At 28.2% G+C, this 27272-nt stretch overlaps 5 protein-coding genes across 8 annotated transcripts; 1 reads left to right on the plus strand and 4 right to left on the minus strand.

The window, feature by feature from the left end:
• Positions 1-1978: 1978 nt before the first annotated feature.
• LOC113365294 (mitogen-activated protein kinase p38b-like) lies at positions 1979-8698 on the minus strand. 2 transcript variants are annotated; one of them, XM_026606884.1, is made up of 7 exons: positions 8470-8698; positions 7882-8212; positions 7483-7592; positions 7280-7404; positions 5158-5237; positions 3832-4084; positions 1979-2176 (listed from the first exon to the last, which is right to left on the minus strand). In XM_026606884.1, exons 1-7 carry the CDS (start codon positions 8571-8573, stop codon positions 2112-2114), a joined length of 1068 nt encoding a protein of 355 aa, XP_026462669.1. In that variant the 5' UTR covers positions 8574-8698; the 3' UTR covers positions 1979-2111. The 2 variants fall into 2 exon arrangements, with proteins under 2 accessions (XP_026462669.1, XP_026462668.1); XM_026606883.1 differs by lacking the exon at positions 5158-5237 and adding an exon at positions 5814-5893 and having other exon boundaries at positions 8470-8696.
• A 2184-nt stretch (positions 8699-10882) lies between these two features.
• LOC113365296 (ankyrin repeat and MYND domain-containing protein 2-like) lies at positions 10883-12873 on the minus strand. Its single transcript, XM_026606885.1, has 5 exons — positions 12528-12873; positions 12152-12457; positions 11801-12080; positions 11279-11358; positions 10883-11207 (listed from the first exon to the last, which is right to left on the minus strand). The coding sequence occupies exons 1-5, from the start codon at positions 12729-12731 to the stop codon at positions 10896-10898; spliced, it is 1182 nt and encodes a 393-aa protein (XP_026462670.1). The 5' UTR covers positions 12732-12873; the 3' UTR covers positions 10883-10895.
• Positions 12874-14566: 1693 nt separating this feature from the next.
• Positions 14567-16985, minus strand: LOC113365293 (60S ribosomal protein L13-like). Of its 3 annotated transcripts, none has more exons than XM_026606880.1 (5): positions 16834-16985; positions 16375-16627; positions 15460-15648; positions 14873-14989; positions 14567-14714 (listed from the first exon to the last, which is right to left on the minus strand). In XM_026606880.1, the coding sequence occupies exons 2-5, from the start codon at positions 16615-16617 to the stop codon at positions 14601-14603; spliced, it is 663 nt and encodes a 220-aa protein (XP_026462665.1). In that variant the 5' UTR covers positions 16618-16627; positions 16834-16985; the 3' UTR covers positions 14567-14600. The 3 variants fall into 3 exon arrangements, with proteins under 3 accessions (XP_026462665.1, XP_026462666.1, XP_026462667.1); XM_026606881.1 differs by having other exon boundaries at positions 16710-16848; XM_026606882.1 differs by lacking the exon at positions 16834-16985 and adding an exon at positions 16762-16828.
• Positions 16986-17017: 32 nt separating this feature from the next.
• LOC113365292 (putative nuclease HARBI1) lies at positions 17018-18546 on the plus strand. Its single transcript, XM_026606879.1, has 5 exons — positions 17018-17166; positions 17288-17351; positions 17442-17596; positions 17658-17963; positions 18037-18546. The coding sequence occupies exons 1-5, from the start codon at positions 17158-17160 to the stop codon at positions 18544-18546; spliced, it is 1044 nt and encodes a 347-aa protein (XP_026462664.1). The 5' UTR covers positions 17018-17157.
• Positions 18547-23418: 4872 nt separating this feature from the next.
• Positions 23419-25446, minus strand: LOC113365297 (syndecan-like; the record flags this gene model as incomplete). The annotated part of the gene is made up of 2 exons (XM_026606886.1): positions 23419-24124; positions 25195-25446. Coding segments are annotated over 2 exons (425 nt in total), but the record flags the coding sequence as incomplete, so codon positions are not given.
• Between the last annotated feature and the right edge of the window lie 1826 nt (positions 25447-27272).

Consider the following 27272-nt stretch of genomic DNA (forward strand, 5'->3'; position numbering starts at 1 on the left):
ATAAAAAATAATAAAAAAATTATATTATACCTAATCCGAAAAAAATTCAGCTAGAGTAGCACAATATGTCTGAGCACTCAGAGTGTAATGAAGTCATAAGTTTTGCATATACAAGTATATTTCAAGTATCACTTATTAAAAGTTATTTGTAATTCTAAAAGCAATTAACGTTTGGGTAAGTAAAACCATCGTATTTCCAAACAATAAATAAATTATATTTTTTCGTATATGAACAATCCTGTAATATTATTAAAATATTTCACTAAAAAAAACATGTACAATACAACCAATATGATTAAAACCACTTACAGCTTTATGATATAAAATATTAAATTAATAAACGATATGTGTGGCATTAGATATAAGTTACTAACTAAAATGTAACTGTTACTTTCTAAAAAGTAATTCGTATAAGGCATTGTGATAATAACATATATACATACATTTTATGTACCCATTTTAATTATTTATGAAAAGTTTGTACGCAACAAATACTTATGGCAAAATGTATTTTTGTGATGTTTTAATTTTAAATTAAGTTAATTGTGATGTAGTTTATAATTTGAATCTAAAACGCTATAAAATATAAATAAAGGCAATTTTCAAATTTTTACAAAATAGAGTATTGCACTTATACCATTGTTTGACAATACTATATCACACGTTACAAAGATGTGTATACATATAGACACACCCATATACATATATATATATATATATATACATATATATATATATATATATATATATATATGTGTGTGTGTGTATATATATATTACACACAGCTATAAACACATTCATAGAAACATATACCAGCAAAAATGTGCAAATATTAAACAAAATAAAAAATATTTGTTTATAAAATTCTATCATTTGTGATGAAATAGCACTGATAAATACTATTAACATGTAAAGCACTGATAAATTGGACTAATCCAGATACTATATACATCATAATATCACTATAAAGTTTTTTTTATTCAATAAATGTGATTTTAATTATATGAAGTAAAAATTACATTTTATTTGTAATATTTACTTTCTTTTTATTTTATTAATATTTGGATTATATTATTTCTTCAGGAATAGATTCAATGTTATTTCAACAAGACATTCAGTTCTGATTTGAATCACAATTAAGTAAAAAAAAATTTCGAAATTTTCAATTCAACTGGTGAATATTATTGCAGTAATGTTTGGATAGTATTTCTTGCGTTGAAAGTATGTTTAAAAAAAATAATATTGGGTTAGTATAAGTCTTGAAACCGCCCACATCTAATCTCATTGAAATAATGGCTCACTTATAATAAAAACTAATGAATTGATTTGTTATTTAAAAGTGTCTATAATAGAATCCATCCATAATGCTAATAACATATAAATTTTAATATATAAACAGTTAAAATTTTGTGTTACTATAACGCTTAATAAAATCTTATTTTCAACTAACTGTTGAAATTTAAATATACAAAATATTTTAAAATTAAATAACTTATTCTAAAGCGTTGGGTAGTATTCTAACCATTCGCGGCTTCTTTATACATTTGTACTGTCGCGTATGTGATGTGATTGTAAGGTCTGCTAAATCAGCATAAATCTGAAAATTTGCACACTTTCTCAACAGTATTGAATAGTAATAATAATTGTATTATAAGTAATAAAATGATTATTTCAGGTATAAAAATAATGCAAAGGGAAAATTTAGCATAAAATAAATCATTCACGCTCACGATCAAGATTCAATTTAATGTATCAAACTAAGGCTAAAATTGTATTAAACGTATCAAAATAAGGCTTATAAGGCACAATTGACATATCATAATATAAATATACTTGCCGGTTGATAAATCAATGTTCTAGATGCATTTAATAATGTAACAGTAACATTAGCTACATGTGCCAAAGATGTGTGCAAATTTAAGTAGTTTTAGTAGGCCTTTATATGTGTATATGTATATGTATATAGATATAGATATATATATATATATATATATATATATATATATAATTTTTATTATTAACTTATAGAGTCTAAGGGGCTGCTACCGTTTATCTATATCTTAATGTGCTGTATTTTAATATATTAACAGTGGACGGCATTTCTTATGACTCTAAGGTTGAGGTCCTGTAGGCTGTTGCTGTGGTACGAAGTTTACGACTTCCTCATAGACATATTCTATGGAATACAGAAAATACTTTGTGAAATAAATATTGTTAAATATACCATATACCAAATCGGGACTAGTTAATTACAAATAAAAGCAAGCTAATAGAATCATAACAGCCTATATTTCTACATGATAAATGATATGGTGATGCACCAAATGGAAAGCACTAATATGTGAATAAAATATGTAACATATGTATATGCATTTAAACATGATTGATAAATAATGTTACTTGTGATGAAGTTATTAGTGAAAATTGTTAACCGTTATAAATAGATGCATAAAATATTTGTCATTAACAAAAATAAAATATATATGAAGCATGAAAGCATGAGAAAGATTTCAATATTCATTATATGTTTCAAAATGTTAATAACGATAGCAATTCCATGAAGAAGGCAGCAAATTTGGTATCACACCGATATCTATTCCAATAACAAGAAAAAAAATTTTGAACTACTATTTAACTTTCAGAAAGTAAAGTTTATGTTATAATTAGAAAATCCGATTCCTATATTTTCTAGGCACAGAAATAAAATTCTAAACTGATTTGAAAGAATAATTCAAAGATTATATTATATTATATTATATTAGATTAGATATCAATTAGAGCTCATGCTGATTGAAAAGATTGATCAATTTTTATACTACTTTTCATAATTAGCGGTTAAAAAAATATAGTTTTAATTATTCAAAAATACTTTAGATATAACTTGTGTTAAGTTTTACTAGTTAAGTTTATTATGTGATGATAAGCCAAGTAGCACCCTCAATCTATCGATATCATTTAGAGCTCATGCTGATTAAAAAGATAGATCAATTTTTATACTGCTCTTCATAATTAGCGGTAAAAGAAATATAGTTTTAAATATTCAAAAATACTTCATAGATATAATTTGTGTAAAGTTTCACCAGTTAAGTTTATTATGTGATGATAAGCCAAGTAGCACCCTTGTGTTAAAAAATAGACAAACGATTTTCTCTATATTTGCTCAAAACAGGGTTTTTTATTTTAATGAATTGATGGTTTGGTTGAATATAGGTTAGAACTAAAAGATAACTTCCAGTCAAATTTATACATTCTAATCCCATTCTAAATATGTCAACTAATAATCGCGACTAATAGTCATAGGTACAAATATCAGTTAAACCCATTCCTCATAATTAAGATGTTTTTTAACAAATTATGAAAACTTAACAATTTGATATAATTGTGATTCTTCTGTTAAAAATATCTCAACTAAATTATCTAAAACTAAAATTATTTCTTAATTCAAAAGCTATTTGCTAGTTTTCATATCTTGCTTATCAACAATTATTTTCAGACATTAAAAGTACAGAATCTCACTAATATGACACTTTGCTAGACTGATACCTCCACTAATCCGACACCCTCGCCACCGAAGCGCTGAGCAATTTTTTGGAAATTCCTCCGCTATTTCCAATAACACATATTAAAACTTATGACTATAATCCAGTAATCCGATACCCTCTGGTTTTAGGAGTGTCTGATTAGTGAGATTCTACTGTACTTGCAGATGGTCCAAAGGACATAACGCCCTTCGCACCTTGTTTAATTAATTTCTCAAATGAGAAAAAGCATTGCAGTAGTGTATATTCAAAACAAAAACGCATGCATGCCTAAGAAACAAAGATAGCTCACCTTTCCATTTCTCTACTGGTAAGTCCATGTCCTCGAAACTCTGATCGTACGGCGTTGAGACAGGTTCATCCGAGGGGTCCGCGTACTGCGTGAGGTATTTGTGCGCCAAAGCTTGTTCGGCAGTCAGGCGACGATCGGAATCGACTTCGAGCATTTTCTCCAGGAGATCCACGGCCAAGGGATTTGCACCGCGAAACACCTCTTTAAAATCGCGCTTCTTTAGTGGTGGCAGTGATTGTATGTAATTTCGAGCCTATAGTCAAAGAGATTATTATTAGAAAAGCTAGCAAAACAAAAGCACTTTTATAAGTTAATTATAATCTTAGCATATATAATTAAAATATCAAATAGCGATTGTTGCGGATGAGTTTAAGAAATCCTTTCTGAAAAAGCCGATGACATAGAATATGAATCTTGTGTGGTTCAGCTATTCATAACAATAAGTTGATTGCATCGGGATGACTTTTTGCTATCTATAATAATTTAACCTTTCCACGTTTTCAATGTGAATCCATAACAAAACCAGGATGGGACTTGGACATGAATATGTCGAGTAACATCAATTGATGCGCTCATTACAGTGCATACAAATATCTAATTATATTGTAATTCTGAAACAAGTTATTGAACTAAGTCCATATTTTGACAAAATAAATAAATTTTATAACTTATATAATTAATTCATATAATTCAGTTTCGGGAATACTAACAAGCTGTTGCTCATATAAAACTAATAATTACAACTTTGTCTCAAAAAAGTGATGTAGAAATATTAATAAATAAATAATAATAAATAGTATAAATATCTTCAACTATTGTTGAAATAAATACCATTTATTTTTTAATAAAAAAAAATGAAATCAATTGAGAACACACATTGAAAATTGGCGATTGAAAATTAACGATTCGTTCAGAATGTTTTATAGTTTATATTTATATTTATATTTTATATAAAAAAAAGGATATATAAACGATATGCACAATAAAACTTAACCAAGTTTAGAAGCAGCTTTCATTATTTTCGATGGCGCTGCAAATACAATTATAAAGATATCGAACAAACAATACGCATCCAAAGTTAATGTGTCTCATTATAATTATAATATTGACTTCTGGAGTTAATTCTAAAATAAAAATAAATTTTAAGCACTATACGAAGAGTATAGAAAAAAACGTTTTAAACATATTCAGTATCTAATAATTCATCACGAGTGTGCACTAAATCTGAGCCCACACAAAATATTTTGAACACACCATTCAATAACATATATTACTTAGTACCAAAAAATGCGCGTATTTATTTTATAAGTGTGTACATGCACTTGCCTCAACACTGGTTATTTTTGCAACTGTTTCATTATCCGGCGTTCCACACAAAACCAACACTCTGGTAAGATGATCAATATCTGCTCGCATGATTCTTAGTTAAGGTCATTCATTTCAAAAATTGCACTCAACAAACATAATTAACACAAAACGAATTAAATTTAATGATCAAACAAATTAATATTTTTTTTTTAAGAATTGATTTACATATATTCACATTCACTTCATAAAGGTCATTCCTAAAATAGCACTATTAAAGCTGAACAATGGGTTAAAATTAAACAATGTTTATTATTTTATTAATGCAAAATCTGATGAATAATAGCAAGTTCTAATTTAACTCTTTACTGTTTCTACAAATGTGAGGAAATAAATTACAAATCAATTTAACTACAAATTAGTTTCTTGTAATTCAATAGCATAGTTGATTTTTTCAAATAAGCAAATTGTAGAGAAGAGAATTAGAATAAAATAAAGCGTAATTACTAGTTAAAAAAAGAAACTTGCTATGTATTTCACATATTTACTTCCATAAATATGAAACAGTATTGTAGAAAAAATGTAAGTATATACATACACATGAAGCACATTAACCACTAGAAACTAATATCTACTAAGCACATATGAAGCGAATAAAGGAAAACTACACAACTCACCGATTCTGAAGAAATCTTCTGCATAAATTCCTCTTTTGGTGTGCCCAGTATTTCCATTATCAAATTTAATTGGTGTATATCTAAATGAGGCGATAAGGCAAAACACATGCCTGCTTGCTACATGCATAGTAAAAATTGATATCTGACACATAGATACTTTAATTTATTCGAAATCACCCTCAAACATGTAGATTAGAATGGAAGTAATTAACTAACAATAATCTGAGATCAAAAACTAAATTTCATATTATTTTGAAATTTCTAAGACAAATTTCATAAAATGACAATTTTATTCTAAAAATTGACAATATTTAGAAATGACTTCAGTCCTTCCGATCTTCAAGTAAGTTTAGATATGAATTAGATGTTGATCAAAGATAAATAACAAAACTAAGAAAGAGAAAAATGGTATTAAAAAAAACTATCAATATAAAAATCTGCTATTTTTACCAAATAATACCATTCGTTATTAATCTCTTTAATTCGAACACAAAATTTCATATTCTTTATATAGTATAACAAATCATGCCATTCACGTTTAAGTGTATCAACATGCTTAATCTTTCAATGCACATATTTAATTCACAAAAACTGTTTTTTATTATTAATCATTAATATGTTTAATGCATTGAAAGTGAAAAGAGTGTAAAAAAGTATTGAAAACATTTCATTGTACACCGAGAACTAAGAATTGAATAATGAATGACTTATCTCAAAACATGAAATAGCACATAAAGCTACATCATTGCATATGTCACAGAAAATGCAAATATGTATCCTTATCTTTTTTTATCTTTAATGTAGCACAGCATTTTATTGAGGTTTACTTCTAAACTGAATATATTAAACTATGTACGCGCTGAACTCAGGTTTGCAAAATTTTCTAGTAACCCAAACCCAAATTCTACTCAGACCTACATATTAAGGGCTTAATAATATGAATCAGTCACATCAAATATTTTGTTGGAAAAAATATTGACATTTATATTATTTAAATGTTTAATGAATTTGATGTTCAGTGAAGAAGAGATTGGATAAGCACAATGTGATGAAGTATAATGAAAAGGTTTAAATGAGCACGATGTGAAACAGTGCCTAATTTAAAAAGAAAAATGCAAAACTATTAAAATGAATGTGAAACTGTCCTATTATTCACAATTCAAAAGTATCAAGAGTAGAAAATTATTTACAAAGATTACCTGATTTTCCAATATGATTTTGTGTTAATATATATTTAACCATTTTGCACAGAACATGAAATCGTAATAGCTAAATTGAACTTAATGAAGTATAAATATTCAATCTTTCAAATATGCAAAAACATATTGAATGAATTAATGATAACACATCACACAATAATGAATTCACTTAATACAATGATCTAAAAAAAATTATAGAGCTTAATAAATTATCTATTATTTGAAAAGTTAATCAATATTATAATAAATAATATCAAAAAAGGATACGATCAGTTCCTGGGAACAATGTTCTACCAGTTAATAGTTCAGCCATAATACAACCAACAGACCAAATATCTACAGTTTGGTTGTAATGCATCCAATTAAGCATAATTTCAGGTGCTCTATACCATCTTAAAAAATGTGTGATTTTAAATATAAAATAATTGCAAATATTAAAATTAAAAATTATAAAGAAAATAGTGTATTACCTTGTGGCTACATATCCAGTCATTTCATTTTCAGTAGGTCGTGCTAGCCCAAAATCAAGAATTTTCAATTCACAATCTTCATTAACAGCAATATTTGATGGTTTCAAGTCCTAAATTTTGTTAAATTGGTTAACTCTCAAAAGAATTTCAAAACAATTTTATATTCTTGATTATTTACTGACTTGTGTAGCTGTTATTGATTCACACATAAATAATAAGCATATAAAATCAATAAAATTAATAAATAAATAGAAAAAGAATTATTGATATATATATATATAAATATATATATATATATATATATATATATTTGATATATATATATATATATATATATATATAATTAATATTTACATTAAATATGAAGTTACCCAAATATGAAATTTTAAAAAAACTTACCCTATGAATTATTCCTGCTGAATGTATATACTTTAAGCCACGCAAAATTTGATAAACAAGAAATTGCACATGATCATCTGATAACTTCTGCGTTCTTACAATATTATTCAAATCAGCACCCATGAGATGGGTGACTAAATAAACATGTTGAAAATTTTCTAATGAGGTAGATGGATGAAATACATCTAGAAGACCAATGACATTCTCATGATTCATATGCTTCAACATACGCAGTTCTCTGTAAGTTCTTTTGGCATGAACAGCACTTTGAAAAGGCCTAGCTAATTTTTTGATTGCCACTTTTACATTATGTACTGTATCAACTGCAGAGCTAAGAAAAGATTTAAAATAAATATTGCATTGTAAAAAGTAGGGTCTAGTAATACAACACCCACACATACAAAACTGATATAGACTTAAAAATATATGTATATATGTATTTAGTAATTTTTGAGTAAAATATGACATTATAACAATTCTAAAGCTGTGTAAATAAACCATGGTTCAAACATAGATATTTAAACCCAATAAAATAGTATGATAACGTATTTTTATTTAGTACAACGTGAAACAACCATAAGTACATACCAAACTTGTCCATAAGCCCCAGAACCAACTGGAGTTAACATTTGATATCTCTCTGGTATTTCCCATTCTGTTTTGTTGATTTCTATTTTATAGAACTTCGGCATAGTTACAATTCACGAGCACAAATTATCACACTAAATCAAACTATTAAATCAAAGTTATCGCAGTTTGCATACGAATACCATTCAATACCATTCTCTCTAAAAATATACGAAATGTCATAATGCAATACGATGCGAAGTTAATGTGGAACAGAAAGTGAATGTTGCACAATGTCAACGTACCAACATAGAATAGTGATTATTTTAATAATAAGGAAACCGAACAGTACCTGTTCCCATAGATATATACATAGATAAACAAGTATAAATAGATAGCTATGTCGGGCGATTTGACGTTTCATCGATTGAAGTGCGGAGCTAAGATTATTGATGGCAGCACATGTTCATTTTGTAAATTAACCCCTGGTATTACTTCTACATTTGTACATATAATCATTACAGCCAAAAAATCTAAAAAAATTTTAAATATATACTTAAGTGTTCCGGTTCAATTCCGCCTGTTTTTGTATCAATTATTCAACTAAACTACGTGATTGAAAAATATGCATATAAGAAAAATCGACTCGTTATCTTATTTCTATAATAATTTACATTCTATAGAATGACTTGAGAAATCAGTTATTGTTACATGCAGAATATAACAAAACGTGTATTATGAAAAAACAATGGGCCAAATCATAAAATCTCAAAAATAATTAAATACTGATTTAATTCATGCATTTTTTAACTGCTAAAATTCTTACTCTACTCTTTTCTTCGATTTTAATAAAACTAAGTCAGGATGTTTCATTAAAACAACTGGGATTGAGTAGTTACCCAAACAAAACCGCAAATTATTTTTCAGAGTCACATGCTCATGCACAATTACATGCTCTCCTGTATACACATACATAAGAAACAATCAATTAGGATTGTATCGCGAATATTTGGTTACTATTTGGTATTCGGCATATTTGGCACGTTTTTTTATATTCGGCCGAATACCGAATAGTAACTTAATATTCGGCCGAATACCGAATAGTTAAAATCAAAGGGGCCGCCTTTATGCGATAAAGAGCGATGGATTTGTATTTAGTTTATATAATATGATATAAAGGAATTAATTCGTTATTGTATATATAATAATTTAAACTTTATAGATTTTTGACATTATAAATGATCACGTGAAGAACTTTTTTCAGAATATTCACAAGATACTTTATTGTTACATGTTTATATTATTTAATATGAATCATTCAATGGTAACACGCATGTGTTGTATCAGTACAATAAAGTCATTCATTACATGAAATCTAAGCATTTTCAAATAAAGAGCTATTATTTGATCATTTTTTATTTATTTTGTTGTGATTAGCCTCCCTACTATATATAAAATAATATTGAGTTTATAAAAGAAAATATTAAATATTTATGAAAGAATTAATTAGAAATACATTTACATATATATGTTTTTTTTTTTTTTTTTTTTGTTACAATTTATTTTTGTTAATCAAGACTTTACATATATATGTAAATGTATTTCTAATTACTTCTTACATATGTATAAAAAATTGCTTTTTTCATATTTTACCATTTATTTCCCCATCACATGTGGTATTCAAGTATTCGGTATTTGGCCAAATAGCATAAGTGGTGCCAAATATTCTAAATAACAAAGAGTAGCCGGATAGTGGTTGCAAGTCATAAAACTTGAATAAACTTATAGCGCGTTAGTAATATAACAATTACTATTAAAACAAACGAGCTCAGACACCAAAAACCTGCCGAATAGCATGCCGAATATTTGGTATTCGGAATTTTGCCGAATATACTAATCGTTGCAAGCTTACAGACAATATTACCTTAACTATATCTAGAATATTTAGAAAATCAATAATACTAAAAAAAAAAAAAAAAATTGAATTATATGTAACAAGAAAATAACATAGGATTTACTATATCAACAAAAATCCTTTATTGAACGTTTTAAATTAAAATTTATAAAACAATATTTGACAATTTAATAGTGAGTAAAAACGCCAAAACGGATACCAATATTTTTAACATATATGCAGTTAATTGTATATACAAATGTATATACATTACTATATTACACATCATTATATACATACATAGATCTAGACACAGGCACATAACACACACACATTTGTATTTATGTGCATGTGTGTGTATGTATATATATATATATATATATATATATATATATATATAAATATATATATACAAACATACACACACACAATATGCATACATACATTTATACATGTATATATTCATATTTATACATATATATGTATATATATGCATATATAATAAAAACTATATTAAGCACTTATTCACATGAACACGTATGTATGTAGAAGCTTATGTTGACATTAAATTTTTTAGATGCTGTGTAATTTCAACAGTGTCAACATTAGATTTATCAGTTGTGTTCGAAGCTGGCATTTGTGCCAACCTAGCACAAGCCTTCTTATGCATGAACCAATGTAATCGTTGACATTCACGATCACAATACTGAACAGCACGACATTTTGAACACTTTTTTGCTGGTTTCTGCAATCCACAAGTGAAACATGTAGTTACTTCATCATTAAATGCGCTATGTCCATTTATGGCACCAGATAACACTGTTAAAGCTGGAGGAGATTCTTGGCCGGCTAATGTCATAACAACCTATTTTTTTTTATTAAAATGAATCATTCATTTAATTGAAAATTCAGTATAATGCATTTTTGATAGTATACCTGTCGAAACGTAGCACATTCTCTATTTGGAAATTCTCTTACACATTCTCTAATAAAGTTTTCTTGGAATTCTGGGATTCCTATGAAAATATAAAAAAAGCAATTTCAGTGGGCTGCATGCATTCAGAAAAACAAAATAGTGTGAATAAGGTTTGATTCGTGTTTTCCTAACTAATCATAAACAGTAGTTACAAAACATGATCTAAATAAATAAATAAATAAACATATATATATATATATATATATATATATATATATACACACATACATTTATTTAAATGTCTGAAAGCTTTAAATCACAAAAGACTGCAGTATGTTGGAAAAATTTAGTATTAAAAATGGAAAACAAATATTCAAGGGAATTGGAATACATTGATACCCGGAATAAATTTATGCATTTCTATGATCACATTTCAAGCTACAGAACAAATTAATTTTATTTTCATGTGTTTGTATGGAAATTTTTGCACAACAAACGGGTATCGGTGTATATAAAAAATATTACAATAAAGAATTACTAACCCTCTTTATTCGTTTTCAATAATTTTTTTGCCATTAACTCAACAATATCTGATGCCTTTTTCTCTGGAGTTTTGGATTGCCTATCTAACATTTTTTGAACTTCTTGTACAATACAACCCAAATAATGAAATTTCAAAGCCATCATTTCATTACATTCGCCTCCCTTCTTCATTTCTTTTTCCGAAAGCATTTCTATTGTCTTTCGTACAGAATTTAGATGTTCCATAAGACCTGCATGCTTTTGCAGAGACTGTACTAGGTACACAGGATGTAAATTTACCTTAAATTAAAGTTGCAGTAATATAAGGAATATTTGAAATGTTATTTAGTAGTTGCCAAAGCAATACATACAGACATTACAAACTTGTGCAATGGATCGGCCAATATAGGTAATAATGTAGGTTCCGTTTGTAGACCTTGAGCAGTTGTGTAATACATTATATCCGATTTGGGAATGAAATTATTAATTACAGCAACGCAATTATGATTGTTCACGAAAGCAGCCATCTGGGAAGCAGTTCTTCCAACAGAATTTACAGTGGATATTTTTGCTCCAGATAGTAAGAGAACTTGGCAAACCTCTGCATTACCAGATAATGCAGCAAAATGAAGAGCTGTATAATTACTGGAATGCTCGCAATGGTTAACATCAGCGCCCTAGTGAAAAGTATTTCTTAATCATAAAAAAAAGTAATTATTTTAAATGAGACAAAGATAAAGTATATACTTGGTCAATGAGGGTTTTAACAACTTCTAAATTTCCCTTATATGCCGCATGTTGCAAAGGACTCATACCATTTTCATCGGTAAAATCTACAGAGCCCTTCATTTGCGCTAAAAGTAGTTTCAATTCGGCATTGTCCGAATTCGCAATTTTATCAAAGATTTGCTTCTGAGTTTCATCATTGGCTTTTTTTTCTGTTGCTGACATCTTGGTTTGATGTAAATGTCCTGAGAATTGCCCTAATGTCAAGTAATAAGTAAATTTCTGCGAAAGTTGTTAAATGAAATGCAACACTATCAGCATTATTCGAACATAACCTATCACAAATGTTACAAACAAAGTTATCGTAATCAAGGGATATTCACCATAATCAGTATTTTTTAAGCAGCGTGGTAGACGCAAAGCCCACCTGGCGGCATTGGCATGCAACAGATTTCCATGGTTTTAAAGTTAAATTTAAATCATGATTTAACAATTAACTAGTGGTGCATGGCATCGTGCCTTAAGGCAAATTGCTGGAACTTCCCGTACAAGTAATCAGGGAAAAAAATCAGTAATCAATAAATATTGATTAATGATTAATAAACAATTGTCTTGAACATTTTCAAATAGATAATTATAATCACTACTTATATATTTTATACTTCATAAAATATACAATAAAAATCTTATCGCTCAAACACTTGAGAAAGTTTACATTAGCAAGAGGTGCCGAATGAATTCATCTGAGGATATATTTTTTACAATTAGAATAACGCATCTGAAATATACACATTTTCAAACTGAATTGTAAATTTAAAATTCGTATTTGAAGTATATAACTTTGTATATTTTTGAAAATTTTCGAAAAAAAAAAACTGAAAATTTTGAAATTTGCTTGAACCGTATAAGTAAACTTTAAAAATTAACAATCTTGGTACAGAACCCAACAAAATTGTAGCAAAATTAGTACACATTATCAAAAATGTTATCAAATATTTGATAATTTAATGTTCATATGTCTAATGATCATTTAGCCGCCCGCCAAATATCATTTTTTTTACTTTTTTCTCTGTATCTTCGAAACCGCTAGACCTGCCTTACCAAAACTTTCATCAATTCTTCATTTTGTCAAAACATGTTTTTTTTTTGAATCATTCAAATCGGGAACTCCATTCTCACAAAAGCTGAATAACCATTTTTAGCACTTTTTGCCTCGTATCTTCGAAATGGCTGGACCTGTCTCCACCAAAAACTAATCAGCACGTCTTCTCATCAATAGGAATCGAATATTTTTTGATTCATTCAAATGTACTTGATTCGTGCACACGAAGTCGTGGACGAAAAATTCAAACATACATACACACACACACATACATGCATTTTTTCTGAGGTATGCCAAAATATTCAGAAACCTTTGAAAAGTAAAGATATATAATAATTTTCATTTTCGATTTTTTTGCGATTTCTATAAGTTACCCTAAAGGAAGTTAATTATGAAACATTTATGACATAAGATGTGTACATACCTAACAATGGTTCCCACAGCAGCAATCACAAAAAAAATGTAAGAAAACATTCAAGAATATACATAACAAATAGAAGTATTAAATTAACATAATCTTAATAACTCATACATCAGTGTCATTTTTTAATAGAAAAATGTGTCTACACAGCCAATTTTTGCCCACAGAGGATGTAAAAGTTATAGTTGATAAACAAAAGAAGATAGATTACACTACACAGATAAAGATATATCAACAAAATCTTTTAACAACAACTTTGCATTAGACAATCGAATATGCACACATACATACTTTATGTTTATATCATAAATTTATGCATGTACCTAAATAAATAAATATATATGCACATACTAAAATAATTTAACTGTTTTTTAACTACGAAAGGCATTATGGGTTATCAATAATTTAACAGAATTAAATTTTGTTTCAAATGCTAACTAACAAGTGATTTATTACTTATTCCTTAGACAAAGAATTTATCAAAGCAGAAAACAAAAATGCATTTAATATCACTATGTATGTAAATAAAACATCATAAAGGATTATAGTTTTATTTCATATTTCGTACAAATTATTTCTTAGCTTTCTTTCCCTCTTTGCCTACTTTTGTTACGTCATCTGGGTTTTCAGCTGCATCTTTAACCCTCTTTTCACGAATACCAACTAGGCGCTGATCAGCACGAGCCTGTGGATAAATATGGGTTAGTAATGAAAAAAATAATCAGGTAAAATATTATATACCTTGTTGCTTATGTTATATTACCTAAAACTACAAATTGTATTTTATACCTTGCATGACGAATATAAATCATTAAAGATGTAATAATCTAGATTGAAACCTACCTTTCTTAAAGTGGTGAAAGCTGAGAATTTCTTTTCATCTTCAGTAATGACACGAGCTTTAGATTTAACTGAAGTTTGTTTAATTGGCATCACGACGCCTTCTAATTGAGATGCAACCTAAAATTTTAATATAAACAAAATTAAAATAGACTATTATACAATATACTGAAACAAATTTAATAGAAGAATATACCAGAAACCATCAATATAATCTCTCCTTATACAATATCTATATATTGTATAAGAATTTTACTTTCATATGATATAGAAATCAAACTCACATGGAAGCTACAAAAAGGCTAATGGTAAAAAAATTGTCATTTTGATGCTCAATTGCCAGATTTTTTGTCAGTGACAGCTTTTGTAGCTTCAAAGCTAATAAGCTCTAAACCACTTGAAAACACATACATAACATTATAAATACTATGTGCTAACAAGACAAGTGACAAAAAAAAAAAAACTAAAACCCTATAAGAGGATGGTCATATTTGCCACCTGATAAAATTGTAAGTTATGCAAATGAATCCTAGTAGGGTGCCAAATAATGCATAATTATATGTGAAACAAAAGTTTCACTATATTTTTACCTTGCATTCCTCTTCAGTTGCTTCACCCTTATGCAATTTCTTTCCACCTCTTGGGAACAAGATCAATTTAGATCTGTATTCCTTTAATCTTTGTATATTCTGTTGTAAAGATTCTACAGATTTATTACGACGTCTAACATCTAATGCAATGCCAATCGAGCGAGCAAATCCTGCATTCAAACCTGCTCCCTGAAATGTAACAGTGTAAATTAATCAATTTGTTGAAAAATTGATTATAAATATGAAATATGTAACTAGAAGTAAACAATAGTTTCACCCCTTGAAATTGTCAAAAAAAATAATGCATAAAATTAGTAAAGATTTAGTTAAACTTACATATACTAAAACATCTTAAATGTATTGATCAATAATAAGTTTCATTACATTACCACAAAAAACATGAAACTATATCTCAAAACTTAAATAATTGCAAATAAAAAGGAAGAAAAAAGATTTGATAATTTTGTCATAGCAGAAATTAAACACTAAATGCAACAAAAAATAAAATACAAGGGTGGTCTAAAAACTTTCTACACATTTCTACTTGAAAATAAAATTGCACACAACCAGTTGCTAAAAAAGAAAATCGCAACAAACCAGTTTCACTGAATATAAAAACTGTTAAGTTCTGAAAGTTTTCAGACTACCCTAGTGATTATTTGAAAGAACAAAAAGTATGTGTGTGCACTCACTTCGTGGACAGTAAAAGTAGTATATGGGTTTTCTGAAGGCACCATGAAATAAATCAGCCTATTCAGAATTGTTCACTTTCGTATTGCAATTAAATGAACAGTGTGCCATATTACAAAATTACACTAGTTCAGTAATATGCATTAGTCAAGTAAGTGCAGAAAAGTTGAACGTCGATAGAATCGCAAGTGCCATTACTCCATGTCAACATTTGTCGAAACTTACCCTGATTTCTTCGAGGGTAAAACCTCTGCCAGCTCGAACCTTAGTGTGGTACCGCACTGTGGGGCAATGCACAATTGGTCTGAGGGGCCCAGCAGCAGGGCGAGGGAACAAGGCACGAGCTTTTTTAATCCTGTTTTGACGTCTTCGAATTTTCCTTGCGGGCTGGTTAAACCAAGTTTTCACAAAACGTTGCCAATCTTTGTGGAAGTGCCCATTAGGGATCATATTATTTCCCTTACCCATCTTGGATTATCTAAATTGAACGTGTAAAACAATATTAGTACATCACTTTTGTAACATATTTATTGAGGTTAAGTCACTATTAGTCAAAATACATTTTAACTGAAACTAATTGTGGATTTATTTATACTCGTAATAACTACACACTTCAAAATTAATAAAATTCTGCACAGGATGATAAAGATTTTAGAAGATACGAAAATATAAAAAATCTTGTACCTTTGCTCCACTAACACACCGGAAAAGAACTTAGAAAAGAAACACCAAAGTGTTGTTCGATAAATGTGCGATGTTAGACGCGAAGTTAGCTGAATTACAACGTGGGTCGCGTTATAGTAGCATGGCAACCCTAAAGCGCCATACACACAGCGCACGGTGCTCAACAAACGGGTCTGTTCGCAGTGAGCAGTTTGTGACAGTCCACAACTCTTCCAAACTCATTCTGATTTGTTACACTGCGCATGCGCCATCTCATGACAGTTTCCAACGGTTTGACAAGACGGTTTACATCGAACGCGACGAAACTGCCGAGAGTTCATTCGCATGTCTTCGGTATAGTTCGTTTCGTGTTTCTGTTTATTTGCTCAGTTTGAGTAAATGAAATGTTTAATGTGTTTTATGGAGAGAATTTAACATAATGAGTGACAACGAGTTTTTTTATGATTTTTTGCAGAACGATGAGGAGGAGTTAGATTTATTAGAGTTTGTTCAAGTTACAAAAAATGAAGAATATCTTGGTAAGTATCAGTTATTATAATTAAAAGAGGTTAATATAATATAATATTCCATAAGTGCAATTTAATCATTTTATAGTTTTATTTTGACAGAAAAAGTGGTGCCATTGTTTGATGACATACAATTTCTCGAGCACTTCAGAATAAGCAAAACAACGTGTTCTAATATATCAGAAATATATGAAGATAGTAAATATTATAACAAAATTAAATATGGACCATTCGGAAAAATCTGTGCATTTAATCAGGTAAAAAATGTACTATAATTGACAAACCAGTAAAATCATAATTAATTACATATTATTTTAGATACTAATATTTTTATGGTTTGCGGGACACCAAACATCCAGCTACAGGGATGTCAGTGATCGTTTTAATATAACGTTAAGTACTTTACATGGAATAGTGCAAAGGGTTGCTTTCTTTTTAAGCAATTTATCCCCAAAATTTATTAAATGGCCGAGTGATGAGGAAAAGTTGGTGATTGCCGCAGAATTTGCTAAAAATGATTTTCTAAATGTAATTGGTGCAATTGACGGTTGCCACATTCGAATAGATAAACCGATAGAGGATCCAAATTCATATATGAACCGAAAAGGATTTTATTCAATTCATGTACTGCTTTTTATCTACTTGCATCTATATGTGTTTTACAGTATTCCAGTTTACAATTATATGTATTTTACAGATTCAGGCAGTTTGTGATGACCAAAAGAAAATTATAGATGTGTGCATTGGAAATCCTGGTTCTGTTCATGATGCCAGAATATTTCGAAAATCAAAATTGGGCTCAAATTTAATTCAAAAATGTGGACATTTTATTTTATTAGGAGATAATGGCTACCCACTAAATGCAAATTTGATGACACCTTATAAGAATACTCATGGCCTTACAGTAATTCAGAAAAATTTTAATAAAAAACTCAGCAGTAATCGAATTAAAATTGAGCATACATTTGGCATGCTAAAACAAAAGTTCAAACAACTATATCATTTAAAACTAAGAAATATAACTCTTATTTCTCACTTTATAAGAGCTTGCTGCGTTCTATATAATATGAGTCTCACTGATGAATTTGAATATTTGCAAATGGAAGATGAAAATAATGAGACATCAGATGATGTGGCAGATTCTGATCCTTATTCAACAGATGCTTCAATATTACGGGATCAAATTGCAGCTAATTTACCATTATAGGCCTAATTAGGCAAAACCTACATTATTTATGTATTCATTAATTTATTCATAAGCACGTCTTAATAATAATAATAAATATTATTTCATGCTCTTGTCAAGTACTTATAATGTATTATTCTGTGAATGTTCTGTATTGAAAAAAAATTAAATGAATTAATAAATTAAAGTCAGGCGTTTATATTGGATAATGATTTATTTATATTTATTGCAAATTTATGAATATTATTTTATTTTAGAGCACTCCATATTTTTGTTTTAAAATTGCCAATTTTTCTTCTTCTATTTGTATTATTCTTTCTTGAAACCTCAACCGGTCTTCTCTCATTTTCTCTAAAATACTTTGCCTTCTACGGCGCTGCCTCCTCCTTGAAGTTTCAATAATTTCTCTAACTTCATGTGCACTTTCATCCCGCGCTTGTTGGTTGTGTGGAATGTTTTCTATTTCTTGTACATCATTTGTTTCCAGTATGCAGACTGGATTTATATTGTGGCTATTGCCATATATTTCATCCAACTCTTCTGCATACTGGAAACTGAAATTTCCTTCCCCTATTAGACATAATTGTTAATATGTATAAAATTATTTTATATATTTATATCATTATTCGTACCAGTAGCTCGACTGTCGACATATTTCTTATAATTACGTTGCAGCACTCTCCAACGATTCTCAATGTTGCCTTCCGTAAACGTAGTTCCAAATTTATTATTCATGTCAGCTTTTATTACAATCCACATTGCCTTGATTGTTCTTATTTCTATTGACCCAACATTCGGTTTATATTTTTTAAAACATTGTATTAAAAATGCTGTTCTCTCATTAGACCAAACAGCATCTTGAACACCTACGGCTTCATCAGGAAATATTAAAAATTCTTCTAGTTCTATAAAATAATATATATTTAGTAAAATGAGAAATTAATAAGCACTAACAATTTATTATTATAATTATATATATATATATATATATATATATATATATATATATATGACTTTGAAATATGTTTATAAAAGAAAAATACATGTAAATTAAAAAATATTTTAAAAAATTAAATTAAAGAAGATTTTGCATTTACTTTCTTTCTTTTTTCGACTTGTGGCTGAAAAATTTTAATAATATATATTTATTTAATATATATTTATTTATATTTATATATTTATATTTATATATCAATATTATTATTATTATAATTACCTTGATTCATAATTTTATAATTATTAACATTTTCACATAAAATACGTATAAACTCTATAACTTGGAATATCCTTTCGCACAAAACACTATCGATAAGAAAAAAGTTTTTGAAATTCGGGTCTTTTCTCGTTTTGAATGAATAATTTGATTGTAAATGCATTTTGATCGCACAGAAGATAACAATAATAGTCACAATAGTCAAAAATAAACAAAGCTACAAAGTAAGCCTATAACGCTCAGATTAAAATTTGAAACCGTCAGACACCAATACATAGACAATAATACCAATTCTCGCAGTCACGAATCGACAGTCACAAACTGGTACAAACGCATCAAACCGAGCTGACCGAACGCGTAGATAAAAATCCACGACAGTTTGGGATTCAGTTTGGACACATCGAACGGTCAAAACGATCTGCGCATGCGTCTGACGGTTGTGTACTGTCGGCGACTGCACATCGAACAAACCCTTATTCTATTAAGCTTCGTAAGTAATTTTTACATTGTTTCCTTATCCGGTGGTTGAATAAAACAATTTTATACATTTCGACGAAATTATCTTTTACTATATTTTCTTTTCCGAATTCGACAAAACACATAGATTTCGATTACAATTGTGGAATATTACTTGCACAATTTTTATTTTTGTCGGCTTCCGTTAGTTATCAATTAATAATTCAAATTCAACTAGTTGTGTATGGCATCGTGCCTTAAGGCAAATTGCTGGAACTTTCCGTACCGTAACGAAATGTTCGAGGAATATTAAATGTTTTCAAATAGATTATTATAAATACTGTAACATTGTCGAATATTTATAAGAATTATATAAACTGAATTGCAAAGTTGAAATTATTTATTTGAAGTATATTAGAACTTTAGTCAGAATTAAAATTAAAATCTGAATTATTTTCGATATACTAAAAAATTGAACCAAAAACATGTTTTTCCAAAAGCATTAATTTGTTAAAACAAGCAGAAAGTTCTTTGAATCATTCAAATCGGACACTTAGTTTTCTCCAAAAAACTGCCATTTTTTGCACATTTAGCTCTGTATCTTCGAAATGGCTGGACCTGCCTTTGCCAAAAACTAATCACCTTTTCTCCCAATCATTACAAATTGAATGCGTTTTTTAGATCATTCAAATCGGATACTCCGTTCTCTCAAAAACTCGATTTGTATTTTCTGCACTTTTTGCTCCGTATCTTCGTAACGGCTGGACCTGCTTTGCCAAAAACTAATCAGTACATCTCTCACGGGAATCGAATGTTTTTTGAACCATGCAAATCGGCTCATCCATGCGCCCGAAAACGTGAATGAAAAAATGCGGACATACAAAACACACACACACACACATCCATTTTTTCTGACGTATGCCAAAATGTTCAGAAACTTTCAAAACGTGAAAATATGCAAATATTTTTATTTTCGATTTTCGGCCCATTAATATAATTACCCTACGGAAAGTTAATTAATAAAACAACAAACAATAAATTTTTGAGCATGCTTGAATATTTTTATACTAAATATATAGTTTTGGTTTGCATATACACAATATTCTTTAAATAATCAGAAACATAAAATTTCAGTAAGCAGAAAAGAGATAATTTCAATTATTGCATAATTGGTCAAATCGTTAAACAAAACATTTTTTGCTTATGTCTTCGCAAAATATACTTAACGGATTTTCCAAATACGAACTAGTGAAAGAGATTATTTTTTTATGTATAAAAATATACATATTCAAAGTATAATAAACGCAAATTTTCTTAAATATTGTTATAGGCCTGTGAAAAGTAGTTTGAATATATAATTTACTAGAATATTACAAAAATTATAAAAACTTGATAAAAACAGAATATTAAATAAAAATCAACATAAACATTTTTTGATATGGAAACCAAATGAAATCTAACTAAGCAAAATATAACCATCAAATCTCAGCACACAACGCAATCCATTTTTTTTCAAATGTATTTCAAAGTAATTTTACACAAAATTTCACTATAAATCTTTTCACACAAAATGATCTATTCAACCCCTTAACTTACAATTTAGATTCGAAAATGTTGGGCCAAAGTTGCACAAGCTAATGCAATTTTTGTGACTATTTTCTCACACAGTGCACAGTTTATCACAAAAGTAAAAATAATTGTCTGTTTTATAGTTTCATGTAAATAAATAATTTGTAATACTTGAGATTACCATACTGGACAATGTCCATAATGCAACACCTTCATGCAGTTCAGATAATATTACAATCATAATTTTGCTGTAAACGAATCATGTTTATTGCATTCACCATGTAATACATTGCTGATTTGTTAATAATTTAATTTGTTAGTAATTTACATATTGGTAATGCATAATTGTTAATAATTTATATATAAACTGTTGTTTCTATTTTTCATATCCTATGTGTATTGTATATATATGATCGAAATCTTCAGGTATTTTTAGCTGTGCCCTGTTTATTGGTTATTTGAAACTTAAATTTAAAAAATAAACAATAACGAATCATGTCATAGATAAGGAAGTATAATATGTTTAGTGGTAATATTTTATTATTGTAGTAATGAATAAAATAAGAGAAGTGTGTATTTTAATTCTTTATTATTTACAGATCTTTACACATAAAAGTTTCATACACAGGACTTAACAAAGAAAATAATTATATGTATGTATATTTTACTATATATTTATATATATATATATATATATATATATATATATACATAATAGATATATGTATACACACACATACAGATATAATGATGATTATTACTATGACATCTTAATTTTAATGAATTAATTTCATATATCTCTGTTTAATACAATAAATAAATTATAAAATGATAAATTTAAAAATAATGATTTTGATTATATATATATATATATATATATATATATATATATATATATATGTATATACATATGTATATAAAAAAAGATAAATTAAATGATAAAATATTATTTAAAGAAACATGAAATTATGTATTATAATAAGTGATGACATGCTTTTAGTCCAGTTGAAGTTAATATTCAAATGTAATTCATTTTAAATCTTTATGGTCGTATAAAACTTTAGTAATTTTTACTTGCCAATGTTTTATGTAGATAAATAAAGATAAAAAACATGTCATAGTCTAAAACACATAAACTTTTTATATCAAACACAATCAAAATACATGACATTTATCATTCACACAACTACTAAAATTATGAGAAACTATTATATGAATATGTGATATATTTATATAAATCTATTTGAGACTAAGTTTAAAATAAATATTTACATTATTACGTTATTGATGGCATGTGTTATAAAAATATATAAGAAATAAATTGATTTACCATAATAAAATAATATTATGAAATGGAGTTCATACTAGACCATTTTAGATAAGCATTGTGATGTTCAGAACCCCGCCGAAATAATACAACGCAATTATAAATGATTTCAATTATTAAGAAAAATAAATTACTTTCGTATCAATAGATTTTCTTAATTAGCATATTCTTTAACTCTTTAGCATTATAACTATAAAAAACTTATTATGCTATACTATATGTAATATTCATAATACTTAACTAAAGTGACGAGATTTACTATGTATGACAAAACATGGGAAAAACAATTTAATAAATAAATATTTTTAAACATAATATTATTGACAGAGTTACGCAAATAATGTACAATTATTACTCAAAATGCTTTGTAATTATTTTTGTTCTGTTCTAAATTCAAAATATCATTTTAACCATAGGTACCATCTTATATTAATAAGCCACTAGGACTCTTAACCTATACAGAATATTATATAGAGTTGAATTTAACAACAAATAAATAATAGTTCAAATAAAACTTATATCAGTAAACAGCATTTGCTAGCAGCATTTTTACTTATTCAAAGACTTGAGTGATTCTGACACGATATCAAATCTACCAGTCGCTAAATAATATTTCATGACATATAATATAGTTACTGTTTCATTAAACAATTATGAAATGCATACAAAAACATTTGTGCCCAATTGTCAAACTTCAAGTCCTTTGCTAAGTACTGCAAAGCACAATATCATGTAGTTCTGTGCATGATTCCTGATCACAGATTCTTTGTCAATAAGTGCATAATTGAGATATTAGGCTGGTACAAAAGTATTGATAGTGGATGTCAACTGAGAATCCCCGATAACGGATAGCACAGCCTCTCAGGCATAAAACTCACGGTTATTAGAATTCTTAGCGTATGTGTTGCTGGCTGGTGAGCGTTTGGGCTCCTCTAAGGCATATGAGCCTTCGTCTTTCTTACGCATTCTGTATACTATGAACATGACTACCAGTATCGCGCATAACAGACCGACTACGGCTCCACCTATCACGGCTGCGAACAAACAGAATAAAAATGTTAATATCAGAGGATCACCCAAGTTATAACAAGCATATTATACAACTTCAAAAAATCTATTTGCTTACTGCATGATTATTTTTACTAAATGATTGCTAAATGATTATTTTTATTGCAGTTGAATATATAAGTAGAAATATGTAATCCTGAATCACAAACAATTTAAAAAAAATTGAGAAAAAAAATTTGTGTGAAGTCTATAGCATGAAAGAAGTAGTAAAGTTTTCAATTTATTCACATTAGAAATATGAAGTTTTATAGTTTAATTTATAAATTAATGGAAATATGCTATAAAGAATTAACCCTTTCACTACAGATGCTGACCACGGATGACATCCGCGTGATGTGCTGTGTGTACGGATGTCGTCCCTGGACGACATGTTATGTTTGCCTTTGCTTCAAGATTTATCACTACGAGTTGAAGTATCGAGAATTCTAGTTTCTTATTGAAATTTCTAGTTCATTATAAGCGTAATTTTTTCATGTTTCATTGTTTATGATAGAAATATGTTAAAATTAATCGTTGTGCCTGTCCGTTCAGTAGTGCGACTGAGTGGCACGCTGTCACCGTACAGCAGCGACTTTTGAGAAAAGCACACCCATAGCGAAAGGATTAAATAAAAATAATTTTAATGCTAAGAACATTTTGTAGCTGGACCGAATCATTGTTACATGCTATGTATCAAATATTGAGCTAAAATACTAGACAATTACCTTATAACATCAGTTATATGATTTAAGAGATATAGCAATATTTCCATAGATAAAATATTATTATCTGTGGGCAATATGTTTAAAATAAAATTAATATATTATATTGTTTAAACATGTTTACAAATAAAATCTCTATAGATTTGTGATATAAATATGTATGTAGCTGAGAACAAATATTAATTTCAAAATGAAAGGAAAACAGTTGTGATCGGCTGATCACAATTATAGTCATTTAGCTGGAAACTTATTACAGCATATATTTGAAATTTATGACCCTAATGATTTCACGTAGCAGCAGCACTGAAGTGCCAGAACAATGAATAGAGCCTTACCAGCCAATATGCCAGGTTGGGCGAAGAAGCTGGCCGAGGGGTCGACCTGTTTGGGGTCCATGACGAACACCTCGTTCCCGTTTTGGCGGACGTTGTCGTTATCTGTCGCACTGGGGTTCGACCCCACGCCAGTGTTCGCAGAACCAGATTCGATCAGTTCGATCTCGTTATTGTCGTGAGTTGTAGGCAATTGACTGTTTGTTCCTTTAACGTTTTCCTTAGTAAGAGTCGGTTCAATGTCCTCGTTTTTAACTGTAATGCGAAAATATGGATATTAATTTCATGTATTTAGAACCACAGTATGTAGCGTATTTTAGATATATCGTTATCAATTTATATTATATATATGCATCTAAAATATTTGGTAATATTTAAGGTAATAAAACTTTTACTTCTCATATAATTATAGAAATACATAATTTAATTACGTAACCATGATAACAGATAAATGCATTTGCAGTAAGTTGCATTTTCATTTATGTGAGATGTTGGCAATTACTTTCACATCATCCTAACGATAAGTTAATATCCTGACACAAAAAATAAAATTATCAACCATTAATTATCTCGCCCAACACTTATTGTTCCTGGGTATTATATCTGTATCTATCACAAGAAACATCATAAAACAGGGAACTAACATGCATAATAACTTGGTTAAATTTTAGTATACATGTATTCATTACTTCCATTAGATGTACTTTCTTCAGCACCAAAACATAAAAATAACAAGAACAAAGAATACTTTCTTCAGCACCAAAACATAAAAAATAACAAGAACAAAGAATTGTAGATTGGGCTTTGGTTTCAGTTTTGACGACTTTACCATGCACCCATAAGTTCTGAGTCATCAGTTATGATATTTTATTTTAGTAAATCAAGATCAATGACGTTATTATTAAACAGCTCTGCAAAAACAGCCAAAAGGTAATACCGAGACACAATTCTCGTATAAATTAACATCCTTTCAAAATTTCAAGTAATTATTTAACTGTTCGATAAAAAGCATGTTCATTCCAATCCGCCACATGCACATAAAATGCCATTTTCTAAATTATGTATCTGGTCTTCAATTGTCTTATTGAGGACTGAGGAATTGAAACATGTAATTATATAATAAAATTTCCCCGTATTAAAAAAAACTATTTCCAAAATAATTTCCTTTCACTTGCAATATCGATTAACCACCATAATTATGAAAATCTGTATCAACAACAATGAAAATATGTAATGTATACATATAAAAATAATATACATTTTATATAATTGAATTCTTATTTTATAGAGTGAATCAATTTGACAAGCAAAACTAACATATATCATATATATAAAAATATTGTAGTAGTTACTGCATACAATAAAATTATAATTATTTAATACTTGACTTCAACGAGTATTGTGCTAGGTGACAGAGCAATGTGCAGAAACTGTTAAAAATTGCACAGTGACCACCATACATATAAATAAAAACAAACTTATTAAAAAATAAAAGCAATATCGCAAAATCAAATCGAAAGTAAATTATGATAACGATTTTACAATGACAAAAACTAATTTACAAAACCCATGCAACTTAATATCATGATCAAAATACAAAATCAATTTGTTTAAAAATAAATGTAAAATAAATATTTATCTCGATACCTTAGTTGCTTCCAAATGTAGACCAAAAAAGCAAATGCATTTGGGTAGGTCAGACGGAATATTTAAAATAGAGCGCTTTTGGATCATAAAGATCATAATAAAAATCAAAAATATCACAGACCATGATAAGTTATAAATAATGTGATTACCTTTTAAAATGAATATAATTTAAATTCTGAATCTATCGATTAATTAGAATCCAAGGTAAACAAGAGTTTATTTTTTAAAATAATTACACAAATGTATCTACTCACACTTGTTGCTAACTGCATACTAGAAGTAAATTTGGGCTATAGTTCGAAAGTTTTATACTAGATATGTTTATATGTTTAAACGGCAAAGAAAACCGAAAAAATGTAGAAGAGTTAAGAAAAAAACAAGGAATTAAATAACTAACCCAGATATAATAATTATAAGCAAATTCCTACACGTTT

The sequence above is a fragment of the Ctenocephalides felis genome, unplaced genomic scaffold, assembly GCF_003426905.1.
Source record: "Ctenocephalides felis isolate EL2017-DRISC unplaced genomic scaffold, ASM342690v1 CF-g0.4_SCAFFOLD_00858, whole genome shotgun sequence".
NCBI lineage: Eukaryota > Metazoa > Arthropoda > Insecta > Siphonaptera > Pulicidae > Ctenocephalides > Ctenocephalides felis.

Coding starts and splice junctions, on each gene's coding strand:
- LOC113365294 (XM_026606884.1), bottom strand. CDS start 8,573: ATGCCGAAGTTCTATAAAATAGAAATCAACAAAACAGAATGGGAAATA. Junction 7,593..7,881: donor CAGCAGGAATAATTCATAGG/GTAAGTTTTTTT, acceptor AACAAAATTTAG/GACTTGAAACCATCAAATAT. Junction 7,405..7,482: donor ACTGGATATGTAGCCACAAG/GTAATACACTAT, acceptor ACATTTTTTAAG/ATGGTATAGAGCACCTGAAA.
- LOC113365296 (XM_026606885.1), bottom strand. CDS start 12,731: ATGTCAGCAACAGAAAAAAAAGCCAATGATGAAACTCAGAAGCAAATC. Junction 12,458..12,527: donor TTAAAACCCTCATTGACCAA/GTATATACTTTA, acceptor ACTTTTCACTAG/GGCGCTGATGTTAACCATTG. Junction 11,359..11,800: donor ATTGAAAACGAATAAAGAGG/GTTAGTAATTCT, acceptor ATATTTTCATAG/GAATCCCAGAATTCCAAGAA.
- LOC113365293 (XM_026606880.1), bottom strand. CDS start 16,617: ATGGGTAAGGGAAATAATATGATCCCTAATGGGCACTTCCACAAAGAT. Junction 14,990..15,459: donor CAACTGAAGAGGAATGCAAG/GTAAAAATATAG, acceptor TTAAAATTTTAG/GTTGCATCTCAATTAGAAGG. Junction 14,715..14,872: donor CTTTCACCACTTTAAGAAAG/GTAGGTTTCAAT, acceptor ATTTATCCACAG/GCTCGTGCTGATCAGCGCCT.
- LOC113365292 (XM_026606879.1), top strand. Junction 17,597..17,657: donor AAATCTGTGCATTTAATCAG/GTAAAAAATGTA, acceptor ATATTATTTTAG/ATACTAATATTTTTATGGTT. Junction 17,964..18,036: donor AAGGATTTTATTCAATTCAT/GTACTGCTTTTT, acceptor TGTATTTTACAG/ATTCAGGCAGTTTGTGATGA.